At 47.3% G+C, this 23,275-nt stretch overlaps 1 protein-coding gene across 1 annotated transcript in view; it reads left to right on the forward strand.

Annotated features, from left to right (window-relative positions):
• The window catches only part of EPS15 (epidermal growth factor receptor pathway substrate 15), a 120,408-nt gene that overhangs the window by 16,166 nt on the left and 80,967 nt on the right, over positions 1-23,275 (forward strand). Inside the window, exon 2 of the mRNA XM_044677168.1 lies at positions 17,423-17,464. Coding sequence (XP_044533103.1) covers positions 17,423-17,464 — 42 coding nt within the window. The remainder of the gene's footprint in view (positions 1-17,422; positions 17,465-23,275) is intronic.

A 23,275-nucleotide genomic window follows, 5' to 3' on the forward strand; every position in this document is an offset into this window, starting at 1 on the left:
CCTTCCTTCCTTCCCCTTTCCCTCCCTCCCTCCTTCCCTCCCTCTGTGACCCTGGACAAGTCACTTAACCCCCATTGCCTACCCCTTACCACTCTTCTGCCTTCAAACCAATACCCAGTATTGATTCTAAGGCAGAAGATAAGAGTTTTGTTGTTTTTTAAAAAATAACCCTTACCTTCTGTCTTAGAATAAATACTATGTATTAGTTCCAGTACAGAAGAGGGATAAGGACTAGGCAAATGGGGGTTAAGTGACTTGCCCAGAGTTCTATAGCTAGGAAGTGTCTGAGGCCCCATTTGAACCCAGAACCTCCCATCTCTGGACCTGGCTCTCAATCTACTGAGCAACCTACTTGCCCCCCCCAATTGAGTGACTTACAGAGAATGTACCATATTGGTCTGAATATAGGCTTCTGGCCTTAAAATGAGATCTTTCCATAGGAAAAGTGGAATTATTGCTCAGAACTGCTGTATAGAAAGATAAAATTGTCATTTCACTTTTACGTTTCTTTCCATTCCAATAAAGGTCCTCTATTCATTTTTCTCATCATTGCTTTCCTCACCTTTGCCAAGCAGAGAGTGACAGGAATACAAAGAAATGAATACAAAGCAGGTGTTTATAAAACACTGACTTTTTTTTAAGCTCAGTTTTTTTGGTCAACCATTTACTTCTTTTTACATTTTTGTATTTTTTCTAATTAGTTGTAAAAACAATTTTTACTCTTTGTTTTGTACAACTTGAGTTCCAAATTCTCTCCCACCCTCCCTCACTTCCTTCCTCATTCAAAAGGTAAGCAGTTTGATAAAGATTATCCAGGTTAAGCTCAGTTTCAAGGAAGCATGAGTTAAGTTTGCCCTAGTGGGGCTTTGAGGCATTTACCCTCAAAGGCACACTTTTTTTAAGTTGCCTCAATGAGCTCAGGAAGAAAACTGAGGCAGATGGTGTGGGGTTGTGGGAAAAAGTAGGAGCTCCTCCCTGGGATCCTATTTGATATAGAAAACGGAGGCTGTTCCTCATAGTAAGCTCCCACATCTTCCCAGTGTTATACTTTAAAACTCCTTATATTCTCTCCTCCTCCTTCTAGTCTCTGAGGAGAAGGGGTATTCCTAATATGTGCCCAGGCCAGCCCATCTCTTGGAGCCTCCTGTCTCCTTCCCTTCCATCTCTTTTGGGAGCTCATCTCTTCCTAATATTCTCTCAGTCTCATTTTCAGCTTCTGCGTGTCTCCTGGATCTTTCCTTCTCTAGTGCCCACAAACATACCTAGACTTTCCCATTTTTAAAAAGTTGTTTGTTTTTATATCAACCTCAGGTTTCCCACTGTACCCCTTTCTCACCTGTTCCCAGAAGCTGATTTTATAATAAAGAATAAAGTATTTCTTTTTTTTTTTAAACCCTTGTACTTCGGTGTATTGTCTCATAGGTAGATGATTGGTAAGGGTGGGCAATGGGGGTCAAGTGACTTGCCCAGGGTCACACAGCTGGGAAGTGTCTGAGGCCGGATTTGAACCTAGGACCTCCCGTTTCTAGGCCTGGCTCTCACTCCACTGAGCTACCCAGCTGCCCTAAAGTATTTCTTAAAAGGGAAAGAGAAAAGACTCAGCAAAACTAAGTCCCCCACAGAAAAGTCTGATGGCAGATACAGCATTCGACCCCTTTGGGCCCCACCTCCTCAGGGAAGTAAGGGAAATGCCTTCTTCTAGCTCCTCTTTGGGCCCAGCTTGGTGGCCAGAATTCTGCAGCATTTAGTTTGGTTTGCGTCGTTGACAATGGCAGCGGCTATACTCTCCCCACTGAGCTGGTGTAGCCTTTGTATGTGTTGTTTGCCTGGATTCATTTTATGTCCATTCAGATAAGTCTTCCTTCCTGCTTCTCTAGGGTATTCCACTGCCCTCTGCATGGCCGTTAGTTTAGCCATCCCCAACCTCTGGACATCCACTTCATTTCTAGGTCTCGGCTACCATAGAAAGTGCTCCTGTAAAAATGAAAGTGAGTGTGTCTATATGAGGCTTTTCATTTTATCACCAAGCTCCTTGGAGTGTGGACTTGGTAGAGCCTCACCATTCTTTTTTAATTCAGTTTTTCTTTTCTGTTCCAAATTTTCATCTTCCTTTTACCCCTTCCTCTCCTATTGAGAATAGTTTCTTTTCTTTTCTTTTTTTAAAAAACCCTCACCTTCTGCCAACTGGTTCTAAGGCAGAAGAGCGGTAAGGGCTAGGTAATGGGCGTTAAGTGACTTGCCCAGGGTCACACAGCTAGGAAGTGTCTGAGGCCAGATTTGAACCCAGAACCTCCTGTCTCTAGGCCTGGCTCTCAATCCACTGAGCCGCCCAGCTGTCTCTGAGAATAGTTTCACTGTACTTAAAAAAAAAAAATCTTGATCCTGTAGTTTTCATCCTATGTCTCTTCTCTTCCTATCCAAAGTTCTAGAAAGAGTTACTGTCTGTAAATGCTCTGTTTCCTCACCAGTTATTCAGGTCTAAACCTGCTGGCAGTCTGGCCCTGACTCTCTCACGCACCTGAATCGCTCCTGTCCAGCTTTACTAGGGGACTCTCGGCCGCCTGTTCTCAGTTCTCCTTTCTGGATGCACTGATCTGCCTTCCCTCCCCAGCTCTTCTGGGCCATTCATCACGTCTCATTTTCTCCCACCTCCTCGGGGTCCTTGGCTTGGGCCTCCCGTCCTTCTTTAGCCTCTCTTCTCTTTTTCTCTCAGAGATTCCCAAATGTGGGCGTTCAGCCCAGGTCTCACTCCTGAGCCCCAGGCCAGCATCACCGGTGGTCAGTCAGACATCTGTCTGTCCTGGTTCCTCAGATTGAGCAGGGACGTGGCCGGCCTCTCGGCTCTCGTGGAGAGCACCGTCATGCTCCTCGCCACGCAGCTCCTGAGCTCGGGGCTTGCTTGGCTTTTTCGTTTAAGCAGCTCCCTCTGAGCCCCCATTTATGTGCTAGGCACTTGGGATAGTAAAAAGGAAGACAAGGTCATTTTCCTGGGAGCAGAGAACACGCCCACAGAGGTATCAAACAAGATACGAGGTAGATGGAATCGGAGAGAAAAGGGCACTTGCCACTGGGAGCTCCAGGCTAGACATCTTGTAGGAGGTGGCCCTTGGGTGGAGTCTTGAATGGGGGGCTTCCATGCCCCAGAGGGGAGGAGGGAGACTGTTCCAGGCATGGGACAATGCTTGTGCAAAGGCACAAAGGGGGGAGTTGGGGAATATAGGATAAAGGGAGCAGTAGCCAGAGCATTTGGGCTAGAATTGAGAGTCGGTGAAGGGGAATGACGTGACATCTGTCTGGGAACATAGGTTGGAGTCACATTTGCAAGGGTTTTAAGTGCCTTGCCAAACCGGGGCTTGTGGTGTATTCTAGTCATTAAGAGCCATGGGAGTTTCTTGAGCTGGGGAGTGACGTGATCAGAGCTAGGCAAGCAAGATCACTCGGACAGCTGTGGAGGTTGGATTGGAGAGGAGAAAGCAAAGAGGAGGCTGTTAACATAAGCCAGGCAAGAGCAGGAGGCAGTGAAGTCCCCAGACAGGCTGTGATAGTGGAATCCGAATCCATAAAATCAAGGGGTTGGACTGAAGAGTCCAGAATGGTTCTGGGGTGCCCTTGGAAGTCATGGCGGAGTCGGAAGAAGAAAAAGGTTGAGTTTTTGAGATGTCTGTGGGGGAGCTCAGAAAGCCAGACCAGAGCTGGACCCCGACAGCATGCGAGCCTTCCATGGAGACACTAGTCACTTGGAGGGGCCTGAGAGGGAGCAAAAGCAGCCCAGATAGAGCCTTTGGGGACCCCAGAGATTAGGGGGTGGTACGTGCATGATAGCCCAGCAATGGAACCTGAGAAAAGAGTTGGACAAAGAGGAGGAATATCGAGAGGTAGGGAGAGGGAGAGACCGAGTCAGAGAGAGAAAGGAAGGAGTGTCATCATGGTTTGTTCCAGGCCCTTGGCTGTGAAGGGAGGAATGAGATGGGGTTCAGCCAGCCTCCTCATTTGGCAGCTCCCCTCTCCAATCCATCATCAATATAGCAGCCAAAACTACTTTTCTAAGGCATAGGTCTGGCCATTTCACTTTTTTTTTTTAAGCCTCCCTATTGTCTCTTTTCTTTTTCAAACTCTTACTTTCTGTCTTAGATCAATACTAAATATTGATTCCAAGACAGAAGAACAGTAAGGGCTAGGCAATTGGGGTCAAGTAATTTGCCCAGGGTCACACAGCTAAGAAGTGTCTTAAGGTCGGATTTGAACCCAGGACCTCCCATCTCCAGGTCTGGCTGCCTATCCACTAAGCCACCTAGCTGCCTCTCTCCCCATTACTTTTTTTAAAATTAAATTAAATTAATTAATTTAGAATATTTTTCCATGGTTACATGATTTATGTTCTTTTCCTCCTCTCCTCCCACCCCTCTCCCGTAGCTGACGCGCAATTCCACTGGGTATTGATCAGGACCTGTTTTCATATTATTGATATTTGCACTAGGGCAGTGATGGGCAAACTACGACCTGCAGGCCAGGTGTGGCTCCCTGAAATGTTCTATCTGGCCCAGCAACATTATTCCTAATCTGATGAATACTACGAGTAGGAAACAATACAATGAAACTTGTTGTTTCGAAAAGAGTTGCCTTAGAAACAGACCGACAGATGAACATTTCCTTTTTTTTTAATTTTTTTTTTTTTAATTTTAAACCCTTAACTTCTGTGTATTGACTTATAGGTGGAAGAGTGGTAAGGGTGGGCAATGGGGGTTAAGTGACTTGCCCATGGTCACACAGCTGGGAAGTGGCTGAGGCCGGGTTTGAACCTAAGACCTCCTGTCTCTAGGCCTGGCTCTCAATCCACTGAGCTACTCAGCTGCCCCGAGCATTTCCTTTTGTAATGAAGTAATTTAGAGAATAGAATAGAAATTTATCATGAGTAAGAGATACCTAGAGATAGGAGCTTGGCTGTCAGCTCTGACCATTCTGGATTAGATTGCAGCTGGGAGAGAGTGTGAAACTGTTATTTTGCTGGTATTTGAGGCCTTTGGCGCCCCCTCTTTAAAAAGTTTGCCCATCACTGCACAAGGGCGATCGTTGAGAGTCTACATCCCCAGTCCTATCCCTATCCAGCCATGTGATCAGGCAGTTGTTTTTCTCCTGTGTTTCTGCTCCCACAGTTCTTCCTCTGAATGTGGATGGTGTTCTTTCTTATAAGTCTGAGGGGTCCCTCTTGAAATGGGCAAATGGGCAGTACCAGAGTGAGACACTGATTATAGCCCATCTGCTTTGGGGAGATGGAACTTCCCCCAATTCCGGTCATCTGCTGCTCCCTTAGTTAGGCAAGAGGCTTAAGGCTGTTGTGCAGCTTCTACAAGGCCTTCTCTGGCCATCACTCCAAAGTGTAGTGTGTCTGAGCCTCTAGACACACTGAGGGGATTGCTTCTGCAGGAAGGCAGCTAGTGAGAAGAGGGGTCTGTCTTCCTTCTCACTGGTGGGGACTGTCTTCTGGAAGGTTTCCCTTGGAGCCTGGTGCCAGGCTTAGGCGGGCCCGAGGAAACCTCACCAGGCAATTCCAAATAGCCTCTCTCTCCAGGTTCCCCCTTTCATCACTGGCCCGAGTACAGAGCAGGGAAAGCCCTCCAAACTGGGGTTCTTTTCCAGAGGAGGGCACTGACCTCATTGCTGCTTTGTGATCTGTGGGAAATGACTCAATCCTGTTCCTGGGGGACACAAAATTGGCACCAAACACAAGTAGCCTGGCTGCCTCAGGAGCTGGTGCCAAGCTGGGCAGGCTAGAGGAGGAAGCTGCTAACAGCCCTGACCTGATGGGCAACCCCAGCCCCTGGGAGCCAACCACTTCTGATCTGGCCCCCAAAGAGCTCAACAGACCCTCCCTCACAGGGAAAGGAACAAGACAGCCCAGAGGCAGATGCCAAATGCCCATGAAGGATTTCTTCCACCTGCCACCAACTTCTGTTGCTTTATTCTCCAACCTCCACTCAAGGCAAAAGCATTTCCATGATTTGTGTAAATACTCCTGATGGCCACTGAAAATAAGGCTTATTTGTTCATTGATGCTGGCTGTCATAGTCATAGATTTAGAGCTGGAGAGAATTTTAAAGACCATTGAGGGAGTCTGACCTCCTCATTTTATAGACAGGGAAACAGGCTATCACACAACTAATAAGAGGAAGAGGCAGAATTTGAACCCAGGTCTTTGGTCTCCAAACCCCAGGATTCTAGGTGCTTGCTTGCTCTCATTTCTTCACATCTCAGGCATAGTAGGGATGAGGTGTGTGGGGTCATCTCCATGCTTCGTCCCCACCATTAACAACAACAAGTCTTTGGCTTCCTCATGGCAGTGGCTGGTGCATCGTGCCAGGCAGTCCTGGAACGCCTCTAATCTCTGGTCACAAGGGCCTGGGCCTGGGCCAAGGACGCATGGCAGTGTCCTGGGCTCAGCCTGGGCATCCTCGGCAGCTGGCACTGCATAGGATCATGGTATCCTGACCTTTGCTGATGAGCTTTCTCTTTGGTCCCTTCACTAGGCGCTCTCAGCTGCTTTATGATGCCTCCAGCTAATGTTGATCCCAGCTCACTTCCATTTAAAATAAATATTTGTCCTGTAGTACTTTCGGGAGGCCTTTGTGACCAGACACTTCCCAAGAACAGCCACTCTTCTGCTTTTCCAGTATCCTTGTATCATGTTTCCATTTTCCTCACAGCTGCCCACCCTTACTTAGCTGTTGAATATTCTAGTACAACTTCAGAGATCTTCTTGTCAACTTCCAGCAGCGTGTACGTTTTTTATTTTTATTTTGTAAACCCTTTTCTTCTTTTTTTAAAAATTTTATTTTTTAGAAAAATTTTCCATGGTTACACGATTCATATTTTTACTTTCCCTTTCACCCCCCATAGCCGACGCGCATTTCCACTGTAAACCCCTATCTTCTGTCTTAGAGGAGATAGGAAGGATCACTTCCAAAACAGAAGAGCAGTAAGGGCTAGGAGATCAAGGTTAAGTGACTTGTGCAGGGTCACACAGCTAAGAAGTATCAGAAGTCAAATTTGAACCCAATCCTGCCTGATTCCAGGCCTGGCCTCTCTCCACTGAGCCGCTTAGCTATCCCTAGACTCTACATTTTGTGGCATTTATTTAATACCTTAGCAGATATTTACTTTGCTTGCTACCCCATCTGGTAGGGAGGTGACAGTGATCTCGAATTCTGGGAATTCACTTCTTGAATGCTGGGATAGGTTTCCAGTACCGCTCTGGCACCAGCCTGTCTGCTTTCAGGGGACTCGGCCAAGGACAGAGAGGCTCATTTGCAGCTGCCGGGTCTCTTGGTGACTGCTCGTTCAGCCGTCGTAACCCATGAAACAAATGTACAAAACGGTCATTGAAGAGCCTGGGCAAAGGAGGGTTTTTATTTGGTCTTTGCATTCAACGTGAGATCTTTGTGCACTAATGAGCGGCTGTTCTGGTGGACACACTGAGCGGTCCCCATCTTGAAGCATTCCCACTCTGAGCAAAACCAGGGAGAGGCAAGTGAAGGACTCGATTGGGTTGTGCGTCTGCAGATGAGAGAAAACTGAGGCAAGCAGAGTTAAGGGACGGGCCTGGGTCTGACAGCTAGTAAGTGTCCAAGGTCTCCTGATTCTGAGCCCCCTGGGCTAGGGCATGGGTCGGGGGGGTGGGCAGTCTTTTTTACTAAAATAAACAATTTAGTCTCTGTGGAAGGGATGATTTACTTTATCAATGGCCACTAGATAAAGTAATAAAAATGTGCCAATGCTATAGATGAGACCAGTGGACGGTTTTCTGGAGGCAATTTAAAAAAGGCCATGAAACACAGCACTTTAAAAGTTGTGTTCTAGTCTCGCTCTCCACGACATCCTCAGCTCTTTGGTCTTACTCGTGCCAGTCTGGCCCCTTTTCCCTCCTTGCCTCTCCCCTGGACTGTGACGGCCCTCTGCTCTCCGGGTCATTCTCCACTGAGCAGCTGCTGAAGTGAGTTTTCTGAAGCACAAGTCAGACCCGATCTGGCCTGTAAACCCCACTGACTGCCTGGTATCTCCGGGCTCCTCATTTCAAGCCTTTACAACCTGGTCCTTCCCCACATTTCCTGCCCCTTGACTCCCTTCCGTGGACCTTGGTGGCCCACCTACACTGGCCTACTGACTCTGCTTACACATAGCACCCCACTTTCTGACTTGGGGGCCTTTGAGTCACCCCCTGGCCCCCATGCATGGAAAATTCTCCCTCCTCACCTCTGCCTCTTAGGTTCCCCAGCTTTCTTCAAAACGCAGCTCCCATCTTAATTTCTGTACGTGGCTTTTCTTGATCTCCTCAGATCCTTCCCTCAGATTGTGTTCCATCCATTCTGAATATTTCTTTTTTCAAAACCTTTACCTTCCACCTTGGAATTAATACTAAGTATTGGTTCCAAGGCAGAAGAGCAGTAAGAGCTAGGCAGTGGGGGTTAAGTGACTTGCCCAGGGTCACACAGGTAGGAAGTGTGAGGCCGGATTTGAACTCGGGACCATCCATTTCTGGGCCTGGCTCTCAGTCCACTGAGCCACCAGCTGCCCCTCCTCAAGAATATCTTTCTATATAATTATTTGTAGGTTGTCTCTCTGTGGGATTCTGAGCTCCTTGAGGGCAGGGATGGGTTTTGGTTTGGGGAAGAATATCGCTGACAGTGCCTGGCACCTGACATGTCGATTAGCCTGGCTGCTAGTGTCTTTTCAGTTTGCCCACTGCCTTGTGGGGGCAGTACCTTAGAGCCCACGCTCTGCCCCACGGACTCACCCACAGGAGGCCAGCTCCAGGGGGATTCCTGACCCTGCCCTGGGGATGCCCCTTGGGGGCCATGTGCAGGTGGAGGGGAAGAGGGAGGAACAGGGGGCAGGAGAGTCCAGAGGAAACAAGACTCCTTAACACATCAAAGCCACATAGCTCTGTGACAGGGTCAAGATTTGAATCCAGGCCTTGTGCTTTTCTGAATGCCCTAATGATGATATACAAAAGAAAGCACCGTATGGACAGTGAGGATGCTTTGGTTGTAAAAGTTCAACGAGGCCTACCCAGAGTTTGGTTAGAATGGCTTGATGGGTCAGAGCCCCAAGTCAGGTCAGTGTAGTAAGCAGAAAGAAGGCCAGGCCGTGCCCACAGGGAGTCCTTCCTGCTGCCCGCTGGAGGGAGGCGGCTTCTTTGCACCAGGATCCGTACGCGCAGCTGCCTCCGAAGCGGCCGTGACACACCGGGACGAGGCTCTGCCGCTGCCTCCAAGGCAGAGAAAGGACCCGGGGCCGAGCTTCTCTGCGTGCAGGCCCGTGGGAGGAGGGCTCGCCTCGGTGAGGCTTGTGTCCGGACGTGTGTGGTCAGTGAGACGTCCATCCCCGGAGCTCGGGAAGACAGGAAAGCCCCCGGCCCGGCTGCAGGCCTCTCATCGACTTCGCTGCCGCCTTTCAAGATTGACAGCACTGGGCGCTCGCCCAGGCACCTGGTCCTCGTAGTCCTCTGCCAGACACGGAGGGGGCTTAAGGACTATCTATGCATCAGCTTCCTCCTCGGATGGAGGAAACAGTGGTGGCCTCTTCGCAGGGAGCCCTGCTCCCTTAATTATAGCAGTCCAGCTAAGCCCGTTTTCTTTGGGCTCAGCAAGCAGCCCCTCAGCAGCCTCCATACTGCAGCCAGCTCACATAGCATCTATCCCAGAGAAAAGGGTTTTAATGGAATTCAGCAAATTTTTGAGACTTATTACAAGTGCCAGAAGGGAGACAGATTTAATTTGTGGCCACCCGTGATTTGAGCCTGGAGGATCACTGAAGATGAAAAGATAATTAAGAAAGAGGCCTTTATCTTGAGGAACTTACCTTCCCAGTGTGGTAGATAAGACGCAGATAGCAAAATAGGGAGTGATCGCCCCGTTGCCCACAAGGCTACCACTTCCATGGACCAACAGCGGCCTTCCTTTAGGCATGGTCCTTCATTTTTCCTTCTCTGCCCATGCTTCTCTCCTGTTTAGCCTACTCTTTGTTTTCATGAGAACTTCTGATCCTTCCATCTATCAGCTGTATCCCTGGCCAGCACCCCAGCTCTGGCTAAGCCTTCCCCCTTCACAGTCTGACCCCTTGATGAACCAGTTCACCTCCTCACCCCCTAGGCTGTTGCCAATCTCTGCCTTTGCCAAACCCCAACCCTTAATGAATCCTGCCATCTTCCTCCCTCACTCCGTTAACTCACATATTGTTCATCAGAATTCAGGGCTATCCCACAACTGAGCCAAGTTCCTTATAGCTTTGCTAGCTAATCTCCACTGGGCCCTCATTACAGGCAAGAAATCCTGCCACTCCTTCCCGAATTAATTCCCAATCCCATTCACTTTAGCTGCTCTTCGGAGCCTTTTCTTATCTCTACAAGCTTCACCTCTCATTCTCTTTCACTATTCTCTTCAGAGAAACTGAGACTGGATTCTTCCTCCCTTATCGCCCCATTGGTAAAGCTCGCCAGGTACTCTTGTGTCCGACACCCACTCTCTTCCTCCGTGTCTCTCCTCTTTCTTAGCTAAACCTGAAGGCGTCCACATGGGGTGCCTTGTCTTCTGAGCTTTCTGACTTAGCCGGGATCTCTTTAACTGCCCCAATGCAAAGGCCTTTTCTCTGTCCTTGCTCTTCTGGGCCTCTTTGCAGACTTTGATACCCACTTTTCCTCCATTCTCTCTGCTTTGTTAGCTCTACTTCCAGGTCACACCCATTAACCTTTGGTATGCCCCTGGGCTCAAAAGTAACCTGTCTGTCTCACTAACTCAGCCTGTCTAAAACAGAGCTGTCATTTTTACCCTTCAGATAAGCCCTTCTAAATCCCCATTGTTGGCCCTTTTTTGAAGATGACCCATGGCATGACTCGAGCTATTGCATTAAGCGAGGCAGAATTGCACAAAGTCAGGTACTCTCTTAAGAGTCATTGAAATCTAGTGCCAAGACAAAAGTCAGGGTGCCTGGCTGTCTCTCTTGCCATTGAGGGCCCTTCCATCCTCCCAGTCACCCAGCGTGCAGCCTGTATGTGGCTGCTGATTGGATGGGTGGGGTGAGGCAAAAGGAAGAGGCTGGGGAATGCTGAACTTATGGATCACTGGAGCCACACTGGAATGGGAATATTTCGAAAATGGGTACGTTCAGTTTGAGATGTCCAGTTGGCCATAGTAAAGTGGGACTGGAGTGCAGGAGAGAAATGATGGATTTGAGAATCATTTGCAGCTAATGGCAGTTGATAAGGTGGGAGAGAGACAGCCAAAGAGCCAGAAGCCCTGTTTGGATGCTTGGAGGTCTTCCTGAAGGAGTTAAGGGCCTGAATGTGGAGCTGAGGCAGGTAAGGAGATGGAGCAGTGGTCCAACTGGAAAGAGGAAAATCAGCAGAGTGATGTTAAAACCCAGAAAGGGAAAGGTCCAAGCTGCAAAGGGGCCAAGAAAAAGGAGGATTGAGAAAAAGCTAGGACTTGAGAGAGAGCAGTTTTAATTGAGTAAAGCCAGATTGCAAAGGATTGAGGAGAGATTAAAGTAAGAGAAGAGGAAGTGGAGAGAGCATTTTCCCTGGCATTTGCCAGAGAAGGGAGGAGAGATGTGTACTGCGAGGCAGTTTGGGCCAGGGGAGGGAGAAAAGCTTGGTAGGGGTGGTGAGGGATTGAATGTGGAACTGTTTTCTTTAAAACCTTATCACTTTAGGTGTCGTGTGTATGCACACTCCTTTGTTGAATGGTCTGCCCTGCTGTTGACAGATACTCCTTTTATACCCTTTGAAATCTTCATCTGATAGGGTTAAACAGTTTGCTAAGCCTCTACTTTAGAAATGCTGCCTGTCATTGTTGTACCCTATCTCACCAGAGAGCTGGTGTTCTCTGCCCTCCAGCTCAGGCCATTTAGGAGGAAAGGGTCCAGCCACACTGATGGGCCTTCTCTTTAGGGCCCTCACTGCTGCCTTCCAGGCCTTTTTAACACCTCCTCATTTACTCATTTGTGATGAATTCCTGCATTTCCCCCCATGTTGCCTTCTCTCTTTCTCAGACTGCAGAGGAGCTGGGTTCATTCTTGATTGACAAAATTGAGAACTATCTCTTTTCCCCAGTTTTATACCTGAGGCAGTAAGCACTTATGAAGCGCTTACTTTGTGCCAGGCCCTGGGGGTACAAAGAAGGCTAAAAAACGGTCTCTGCCCTCTAGGAGGTCACACTCTGATGGCAGAGACAACATGCAAACAACTATGGATGAACAGGCCAAATTGGAAGTAATAGCAGAAGGAAAGTCCTGGCAATAAGAGAGATCCGGAAAGATGAAATTTTAGCTGAGACTTGAAGGAAGCCCGAGAAGTTGGAGGGCAGAGATTGGAAGGGAGAGAGAGCATTCCGGGCTGTGTGAAGACCATAAAGCCTGTTGTGAGGACCAATGAGACAGCATCTGAAAGCTCTGGGCAAACCTTATGGCCCTAGAGAGGTGTGAGCCCTGGATGCGGGTCCTCCTCTTGCCTCTTTCCTGATGTCACTGGGTCATGGCTTGTTGGATGGATCCCACACCATCCAGCACCCCAAAGTCCTCCTTTGGTTATAGAGAAGGGCTTATTTTCAGGTCATCAGGATTGAAGTCGTTGAAAGCCCAGGATGTTCCTAAAGTCCTTCCTATTTTGAATGCAAGAAAAAGCAGTCCTGTGGCCACAGCTACACTGAGCTCTGCCCTGGTGTCTGGTGGAGCGGCACCTCTCCATGAGCATCTCTGCCACTGACTAACCTAGGAGCCAGCCCATTCTCCATCGGGCTGATAAAGGCCAGAGCCACTCTTCAGGGGCCCCCTTGGCCACTCTGCTTCTCAGACTTGTTTCCCAGAGCCTTGCACTCCCTTGGTGGGAGTGCTGTTCCTCTGGCTGCAGGAGCATGCCTGCTCTCCACTGTGGGGCTGCCCCAGGCCTATGGTAGTACTAGCTCACCCTCACTAGGGTCTGAGCCCTGGGGCAGATAAGATGTACTTCTGTGCCCTGGCTCCCACCTCAAATTTCAGGACTGGATAGTACTTGAAGGAATCCAATCTAGAGCTGGTAAAGCCTGGAGAGGACAGGCAGCCCTTCTCTTGATGAGGGTCCTGAGGCTTTGGGAGAAGTGCCCTGCCCAAGGTCACAGAGACTCAGAAGTGGTTTGTGGAATTAAAAAGAGTGGTTGGGTGCTGGGAGAGAGGAATGAAGGGCACCTGGGACTACCCCTGGATGCCATTGGTACCCATGCAGAGCCAAGAAAACTGGAGGGACATGCCTTCCTCCACTGCCTGAGCCCAGAGCCTGCCACCCAGGAGGTGCTTAATACATGCTTGTCATGTTGGATAGGAAGAAATGAGCCATTTATTCTTACTTCTCCATGTGTGACTGTTCCTGCCATTGATGCAGATCACTAGCTTTCCCTGACTAGGTATTTTCATAAGCTACTTTTGCCCCCACAAATGGTACTTCTTGGTGGCCCAGTTCTATTCAATAAAACAATTATTCAAGGACAGTTGGGTGGCTCAGTAGGTAGAGTGCCAGGACTGGAGTTGGGAAGGCCTGGGTTCAAATGTGACCTCAGATACTCCCTAGCTGTGTGACCCTGAGTGAGTCACTTAACTCCAATTGCCTAGCCTTTACTACTCTTCTGCCTTGAAACTCATACTCGTATTACTTTTAAGAAAAGAAGGTAAAGGTTAAAAAAGTCTAATGTCTGTCAAGAATAGGTGATTAATAGATGTTTGTTGATTGTTGATTTTATAGATGAATAAACAGCCCTTCTATGGAAGCTCGAATTTCAGAAAATATGATTATTCTCTTCCTTGCAAAAAGTGACCCAGTTTAGCTTTTGCAAGTTTTTAGCTGTTCCAGTCTTCGTTTAACTGCTGTTTTAGAATTGTACCACTTAATACTTAGAAACAGACTCTTTGCCATGGTGGGTCCCTGCTCTAAACATTTCTTAGAAGTTAGCAATTGCTGATATTGCTAAAGCCAGTTTGAGGAAATGTAGCTTAATGCAGAAAGAGGAAGCCATTTGACTTTTTATCGTTTTTAAATATGTTTAGAGACATCTTTTTGGACTGTGACCAGATGATGCCTTCTTTCCATGGTGGTATAGGCCTGCCTGAATATTTCACCTTAGCTGGCTCCCCAACCTGTGGGATTTCCCCCTTTCTGTCCTTCATGTCATCTTGCTTTCCTTAGACATTTTTGCTCTCTTTCTCCTTTTATTTTGTTTAAATCCTTACCTTCTGTTTTAGTATCAGTTTTAAGACAGAAGGCCAGCAAGGGCTAGGCAGTTGGGGTGACTTACTCAGGGTCACACAACTAGGAAGTTTGGAGGCCAAATTTAACCCAGGTCCTCCTAAATCCAGTCCTGGTTCTCTATCTTAACTTCGGTGTATTGTCTCATAGGTGGAAGAGTGGTAAGGGTGGGCAATGGGGGTCAAGTGACTTGCCCAGGGTCACACAGCTGGGAAGTGGCTGAGGCCGGGTTTGAACCTAGGACCTCCTGTCTCTAGGCCTGACTCTCAATCCACTGAGCTACCCAGCTGTCCCTCCTCCTTATATTTTAAGGTGATTTCATAGGATGCTGCTGGCAGAATTTGAGGACTTTGAGCAGTGTTAGCTAGGCCTGGTTGGCACTGGTATCCTGAGGTGGTGATGGGGGGCAGTTATGATTAGGAGGCAAAGTCTTAGACAAGTTTGGGGTCCTTTTATTCTCTGTTTGGTGATGGAGGTGGACTAGATGAGCCTTTTGGGATTTGGGATTCGAGAACAATATTTTAATTCCTCACTGTCTCTGCCTCAGCTGGTATTTGGGGGGCAGTAGACCTCCACATGGCCAAGTCCTACAGAGATGGGAGAGAAGTTTCAGCTATGGCCTGGGTTGTGTGATGGGTCCCTTCTTTTTCCCCGCCAGCACCCACCAACTCCCGAGGCATGAGATTTAAAGGGGAAGGCGGTATCTGGCCAGTCAGATTTAGAGCTGGGAGAAAGCTTCGAGAAAATTTTGTTCAATCCCCTCATTATACTGATGAGGGGATTGAGCCCATGTCTTTTGACAACCAGAATTTTTTCTTCTATCTCACATGCTACACCATAATAGAATTTAGAAGGTGATCTGAGAGGGTAAGCAGGAAGTAGCAATGGGGTGCAGTGGGGCAGGTGTAACTTTTAGGTGGGGGTGGCGCCAACTTTTGAAAAAGGAAGTATTTCAATATGTTCTGTTTATGACAGTTAATTTCAGTGATTTCCTTTTCTAATAATTATTTAAAGATTTTAAGAAAAGTTTTAAGTGATTTGAGGTCTCAGTTCTAGACCTCAGGGACACTGTGACTGTGTGGACCGCTGTGGTGACGTCTCCGAAAGGAAAGCCTGGCAGCTAGCTTTCAAACGCAGTTAGTGTGACGAGTGCCCAGCTCAGATCAAGGCTCCCCCCCCAGTCCTGCCTGGTTTGGGCCCCCCAGCAGGTGGCGGGGCATGGTCTGAGCAGCCCCCCAGGTGTGTGGCAGCTCAGCAAGAAGAGCTCCCAGCCCAGCGCCCACCAGAGCAGAAAGCATCCCGGGGCCCTGAAGCCTGCCACTAGTTGGCCAGGTGCCTGTTGGGATGAGAAGAGAAACATTACATTAAAACTCAGCAAAGCAAACCAAAAGAAATGCTCTCTTTCTAACAAGTCCCTCTGCCCTGACCTCCTTTTAAGGGCTGGACAGTTGGTTGATCATTCACCCCCAAGCCGCCCAAGCCGCCTGGGCCTGTATGTAAATGTTCCCTTTGAAAGGGCCGGAAAACAGTTTGTCCTTTTGGGAATGTCAACAGTCTTTTATCTTGTTTATTCTCTTCATCTGTGGGCCAGTTTAGCATGCTGGGAGTCCTCTTCCCCAACTCCAGGCTGCCTCATCCTGGGCCGTTCTATGCTTGTCCTTATCTCCCCGCTGCCTTGGAGGAAATGGGATGTTCTGGGCTGGGGAAGTGGGCTTGGAGCGTGTTCAGTTCTGGCTCCACATTTGCGGAGGATCGTGGAGCTGGAAAGTGTCCAGCGAGTCTCAAGATGTTGCCGTTAGGCCTTGCTAATATTAGGGTTGAAGGAGCCGGGCAGGTTCACCCCAGAGAGAAGGCCCGGGGGGGGGGGGCATGTTTGCTGTCCTCAACCCTGGGGGCTGTCGCTCGAAGATTAGGCCTACTGCGAGGCCCTCAGAACTGGGAGTAATGAATGGAATTCAGTTCCTCCACAAGGGTTACTAAGTCCCGACTTCGGGCGGGAGGCTGGGGAAAGGAGGGCAAAAAGGAAACATTTCCTGCCTTCAGAGGGTTTACCGTGAAGTCAACACAAAATCTCTGCCGAGGTATGCGCAGTGCTGGGGGAGTGGGGAGAGGCCTGGGCATGGAAGGAGGCGTGAGATGGAGAGCATTCCGGCCCCAGGTCAGCCCGGCCCCAGTGAAGAGGTCTGTCTGGAATGGTTGGAAGAGAGATTGGAGGCAGGGCCAGGGAGGAGGCCTTGGAAGAGGCCAAGTCACAAGCGGCTGTGTCGGTGGTGAGAGGGGATGGAGTCAGATGTTCTGGCCCTGCAGTCAGACAGGCGGAACAGCTTGAGGAGCAGCGCCTGCAGGAGGCTGAAGAGTCTGGGATGGCTGGAAGAATGACGGCCAGGCTGCTGCTCAAAATGGAGATGTTAGGAAGGGGCCTGGCGACTCCCAGGCAGGGGATCAGACAAGTTCCGTTTTTGGATGCAGTTTGCCGTGTCTGCAGAGCCCCAGGCTGCCAGTGGGAAGACAGACCAGCACCCCTCGTCACTCAGGGGAGCCGGGGACCTTTTCCTTCATCCCCATGAGGGCCCACCTCTGCAGGACGGCTTCTGTCCGCTGAATATTGACCTCTGCTGGAGGCAGCCAGAGCCCTCTCCCATTCTGAAGTGTCCCCCTGGACCCTCCGCCCTCATCTGCCTTAAAGAGGTGGCCTTTTACTAGGGGTAACAGCACGGGTGCTGTTAGGTAAACACAAAAGCTCTATGAAATCCCCATGAAGTAGTTTGGGGGGGGAGGAAGATGGGGAGTATTAACTGGGGGTGAGAAGTAGGAGAGGCTCTAGAGCTGAGCCCCAGAGGGAGCGGAGGCTTCCAGAAAGACCCAGGCCTCCTGTAATAGGTCAGGTGGCTGGTAATGAGGGCCTGTGTCCTGTCTGGTATGGAAGTTGGCCAGGGCCTGGCAAATGAATGATGGGGTTCTTTTAGACAAAGTCACAAAGAAAGGAACTTTTTTATTTGACCTTGGGATTGGGGGAAGAATGTTTCATTTAATAGTACATATTTATCTTTCCTGTACAGCAAGTAAAATATGACTTTTGATCATGAAAAATAAAGAATTATAGGAATGTAAGAAATTAAAAGTGATATTTCAATGCAGTTTCTTTTTTTTTTTTAATAGTTGTCAAGCGGAAATCCCGTTTATGAAAAATTCTATCGTCAGGTAAGATTTTTGTTACTTGTATTGTTTTTAGAAATTCTGCTATATGATTTGCCAGTGCTGCTTGGCTAGTTTTCTTCCTCCTATTAATTTCTGGGACTTTTCATTGTGTATCTGCAGGGTTTGTCCAAAACACAAGTGCTTATGGGTCAGCTTTTTAGGCCATCCTCTTAAGGGTGGGATGCTGGGCTTGTTGTTTCATTTGTGGAGAGCTAGACCTCTTAAAAAACTTAGCTCTATATAAAAAATATAAGACAGAGAGGGAAACAGCGAATTTTGTAAACAGCTTAAAAACAGTTTAGAAGTTCAGCAGGCTTCATTCAAAGTCTTCCTGCTCACCTTGATTTCCTTTTGAACTGCCTTCTATTCTTTTTTTTTAAACATTTATTAATATTTATTTTTTAGAAAAGTTAATGTGGTTATATGATTCATGCTCCTGCTTTCCCCTTCACCCCCCAAGGTCCCCCCCTCCATGGCTGATGCGCATTTCCACTGGTTTTAACATGTGTCATTGATCAAGACCTATTTTCAAATTGTTGATAGTTGCATTGGTGTGGTTGTTTCGAGTCTACATCCCCAATCATGTCCACCTCAACCTATGTGTTCAAACAGTTGTTTTTCTTCTGTTTCCATTCCTGTAGTTCTTCCTCTGATCGTGGGTAGCATCTTTACCATAAATCCCTCAGAATTGTCCTGGGTCATTGCATTGCTGCTAGTACAGTCGTCCATTACATTCAATTTTACCACAGTGTATCAATCTCTGTGTACAATGTTCTTCTGGCTCTGCTTCTTTCATTCTGCATCAATTCCTGGAGGTCTTTCCAGTTCACATGGAATTCCTCCAGTTTATTATTCCTTTGAGCACAATAGTATTCCATCACCAGCATATACCACAATTTGTTCAGCCATTCCCCAATTGAAGGGTATACCCCTGCCTTCTATTCTTAAAAAAATGCTTCAGTGACCTTTTCTTTTCATTATTGCTACTTCCCCTTACTCTAAGAGATCCCTATCCCATGCCCCCCAAAATAAAAACAAAGCCTTTGTAACAAAAATACATAGCCACATTGGTCACATCTAGAAATGTGGGTCTCATTGTGCACAAGGCTGTCACTTCCCTGTCAGGTGGTAGATGGCAAACTTCATCATCAATGATGTGTGATTGAACACTGATCAGATTTTGGAAGCCCTTCCAAGTTATCTTTCTTTACAGAATGATTGTCTCATCAGTCATTTTTCCTCTGCTCACTTCACCCTGCCACAGTTCATGCAGTCATCTCCCCTTTTGGTGAACATATCCTTTTGGTTATTTTTTATGACCCAATAGTATTCATCATAACTTGGTTATCTATTCCCCAGTTAATGAGCACTTTCTTTGTCTTGCTTTTCAGGCAGGTTGCTCAAATATGAAATAAGTTGATTTTTTTTCCTACACATTTAAAAATCCCTTTTTAAAGTGTGTGAAAGTCAAGTATTTAAGGATCAAATTATAATTTTCATAAAGTAAATTTTGTCTCAGAGGTACAGGATTTAGTGACATACAAGCCAGTGTTGATGCCAAGAAGTCCTGGGTTTAATTCTAATCAGTACTGGCTATATGACTCTGGGAAAGTCATTTAACTTCCCAGTGCTCCAAGCACTCTCTAAGTCTTAAGATGCAGAGTAGATGTCAACCTGCATTGATAGGAGTTTTATCACTGGGGAATTCCCTATAACAATAAAATCCCTGTCTAAATTCTTCCCATCTGAAAATCTCAAAATAAGTCATTCTGTATAACCAAGTTTTCTAGGTCCTTTTAAAAGAAATAATACCATTCTTCCATACTCATCTATTACTCTGTAGTACACCACCATCCTCCATTCTCCCAGATTTTGCAATCTTGGTGTCATCCTTGATGCCCATTTTCAGAGAGGCAGAATCAAGCTGGTAGTTCTGCCTTAGTTCCTTCTCATCTTTCCCTGTGATGAACAAAAAAGAGGGGCAGACCTAATTCTAAGTGGGGAAAGCCAAGAAAAAGTCACAGTGAGTTATTTTTCCTACCCAGTGAAGCTTAGGAAGGCAGAGAGTTCTTTGGACACTGGAGTAGAGGCTTGCCAGGAACATAGCACAACAGCATCACAGTGTTATGACAGTAGCAGCAATGACAGGAAACAGCCCATTCAGAACCAAGGATGACAAGGGGGTGGAACAGGAACAGAAAGAGATCCCAAGGACCCCTGTCCTAACTGGGTACAGGAATGAGTACCATATGACAGCTCTGTCATCAGTTATCCGATTCCCAGTCAGAGTTGCATAATGGAGAGGGTCATGGTCAGAGTGGAGAGGGAGCACACTACCTATATAAGGAGCAAGCAACAAGTTCAGAAACCATAGCTATGTGGCTCTGAGCCCAAGAACACAATGGAGACTCTTTTCTAACCTTTAGTTCCATGAATGAGCTTGCAATGGAATAAACTAGGGCCAGAGACCATAATCAAGAAGGAACTCTGAATCTGTAGATTCTCCCAGAAGCCTACAGAAACTCAGTCACATTCAAACTAGGTCAGGAACTTAGAGGCCAGGAGGGCAGTGACCAGACAGATGTCCCACCATATCAGACTAGTTTACAAACACCAAAACCCAAAAGGCCCACCATACTGAACTGTGAAAACAGCAGCAGGGAATAAAAGATGAACAGAAGCTCAAGCCAGTCATCCCCCCCCCCCTCCCCACCTCAGCCAACTAACATAAAGTTCCATGTCAGAAATAGGCTAGAAAAATGAGCAAACCAAGAAACAACCTCATGATAAATAGCTGCTATGGTGACAGCGAAGCTCAAGACACAAACACAGAAGAAAATAGTGACCTGTAAGCATTTACAAGCAGGGCTGCAAAAAAAAAAAATGCACATTGGACACAAGGCCAACAAGAATTCCCAGAAGAACTAAAAGTGATTTTTAAAAGGAGCAAAAAATAGATTTTAAAAATCAGGTAAGAGCAAGTAGAGGACACATTGGGAAAAGAAATGAGAGCAATACAAGAAAATTATGAAAAGAGAATTAAGGGGCAGCAAAGTGATTCAGTGGATACAGAGCCAAGCGTAGATACAGAGATTTTGGATTCAAATCTGGTCTGAGACACTTCCTAACTGTGTGACCCTGGGCAAGTCACTTAACCCCAGTTGCTTAGCCATTTTGGCTCTTCTGCCTTGGAAACTATTCTTAGAATTGATTTTATGACAAAAAGTAAGGGTTTCTTAGAAAAAAGAATCAGTGGATTACCTGAAAGACATGAATGCAAAAAGAGCCTAAACATCATATTTCAAGGACTTATAAAGGAAAATAACCCAACAGAATTAGTGGGCAGAGTACAAATTAAAAGAATCCCCTGTCAGCTTCTGAAAGAAATCCTAAAATGAAAACTTCCAGAATTCTCCAATTAAGGAGAAAATACTGCAAAAATATTGCAGAAAATATTGTCAGAAAGAAACCAGTCAAATACTATGAAGCCATAGCAAGATCACACAAGATTTAGCAGCTATCACCATAAAGAAGCAGGGTGCTTGGGATATGACCTGGAAAGCAAAGGAGCTAGTATTACAACTAAGAAAAACTTATCCAGCACAACAGTATAATCCTACGGGGGGAGAAATGGATATTTAATGAAATAGAAAACTTTTAAGTATTCCTGATGAAAAGAACAGACAGAGCTGAATAGAAAATTTGATATTCAAACAGATGACTCAGGCAAAAAAAGGTAGATGAGAGTGAGAAATCATAAGAGATTAAGCAGTTTACATTCGTATTTGGGAAGCTGATGTGTGTAATCCCTCAGAATTTTATCATCTCTTGGTCTATTAATAAGTATCTCCTTACAGGGTATGAATGTGATTCTATCATGTTGAGATGATCACAAAAGAAGAATGGAAGAGTGAGAGAGGGATGCACTAGGAAACAGGAGAAGAGAGAGAAAGAGTGGGGGAGGTTATCTTTCCTAAGTGAGATGCCTGAGGAGTTTATACGATGGAGGGAGTATTTGAATCCCCCCTCTCATCTGAACTCTGATCCAAGAGGGAAGAATGACACACACACAGTTCATCTTCCTGGATAGATTAAGGGAGGTAATGGTGAGAAACAAAGCAGTCTCTTGAGGGGACAGGAGAAGAAAGAGCAGGTTTAAGTGTCAAAGAGAAGAGGATGGAGGGAAATGCACAGTTAGCCATCATAATTGTGGATGGGAATGAGATGAGCTTCTCATCCTCATTTGCCTCATACATCCAAACAGTTGCTCTGTCTGGTGGTTGCTGCTTCTGCCCCTCTGGCATCCGTCCCCTTTCCTCTGCTCACCAGACCACTCTTCCCTCTTTCAGGTCTTTGTTTCCTCTCACTTGCCTCCAACTTCTTCCCCTCCTCGCCTATTGCCAGAGTCATTTTCTTCATAAACAACATGGCCTTTCTCTCCTTTACTCAGTAGTGTTCCCTCTTAGCTCTAGGAGTAAATGTAAAAGCCTCTGGAGGACTTTTAAAGCCTTTCTCTCACCCTAGCCCTTCTTCCCTTTCCACTCCTTGCATGGTTCTTCCCTCCACTTACTCCACCATCCAACCATACTGGCCTGCTTGCTGCTCTCCATGCAGGCCCTGCCACGTCTGCCCACAGTGCACTCCCTCCTTACCCTTGGAATCCCTGATCTCCTTCAAGACTTGGCTCTAGCTCCAACTTCTCTGTGAAGTCTTTTGTGGCATCTTCCCTCCCCCACCAAGCCACGGATGCCTTTCCCCCAGACTACTTGTTTTCCTCTGGTTTGTGTTCTGCCCATGCTTCCAGATGAACATCCACATTCGTGCTGTTTGCCCCTCCTAGCCTGTCGGCTCGAGGTCCCGGGGCTGCTTTGCTGCTGGCCCAGCACATTGCCCAGTATGTAGTGCTTCGTAAATATGTGTTGTTTGATCCTGGGCTGTATGATAGTTGGAGATGCAGACTCAGAAGTTCCTTCACACAGGCTTTTCCAGGAGGCTGCGCCTGGTGGTGACGTGTCTGTGCCCACCTCCTCCCCATGTCGAGCCCTCACCTGCATCCAAGGGCCAACTCCAGCCTGGAGCATCTCTGCACCATCTTGGGTCTGTCTCCTTTCTCCTCCTGTCTGAGGGCTTGTTGTATGCTGTGATGGAACTTCACTGCTATAGCTGATGAGCCATGGCTCTGTTGCTTGTCTCTTGTGTCTCCTGGGGCTTTTCCCACGCTCCTTTCTTTTCATTTGAAAAGCCTGGCCTTGTCTCCCCATCCGTGGCCACTCAGCATTTCCCTTTTGGTGTAGCAGCCAGCCAGCTCCAGTGTGGTGTGTGCTGACTGCACTCTTCAGCCTTCGGCTCTTCTCAGTCATGTTTTGTTTGGGGCTGGATGGCAAAGGATTTTGCTGCCAATTTTTTTTTTTTAAATCTCCCTCTAGCCCCCAGCCAGCTTCTTCTAGGTCAGAAAATGTTCTGGAAGCCTGATAAGTTCTGATAGGCAGACTTTGGGATCTCTTCTGCTAGAGTCTGAAGTCCTATTTATCAGGAAGAGGGGATTCTTCTTGTAACAAAGAAGGAGTTCTCACCCTCCACATAAACATCTGCTCAGGCATTCCCTCAGTGATATCCTTGATGCCGTTTCTTGAGCATCGGTGCTCTTGGGAAATCTGTGCTCTTTTCCTTCCCACCATATGCTTTCATTCTTCTCATATGGGCCACTTGCACTGTGAATGCCTCAGAGCTATGGGTTCCACAGAACTTGACTGGAAGCCTAGTCCCATCTTCACATAGCCGAAAAGGCAGCTCTTGTGATCCTTCCTTCTCTTG

This window comes from Gracilinanus agilis, chromosome 4 (genome assembly GCF_016433145.1).
Source record: "Gracilinanus agilis isolate LMUSP501 chromosome 4, AgileGrace, whole genome shotgun sequence".
Classification (NCBI taxonomy): domain Eukaryota; kingdom Metazoa; phylum Chordata; class Mammalia; order Didelphimorphia; family Didelphidae; genus Gracilinanus; species Gracilinanus agilis.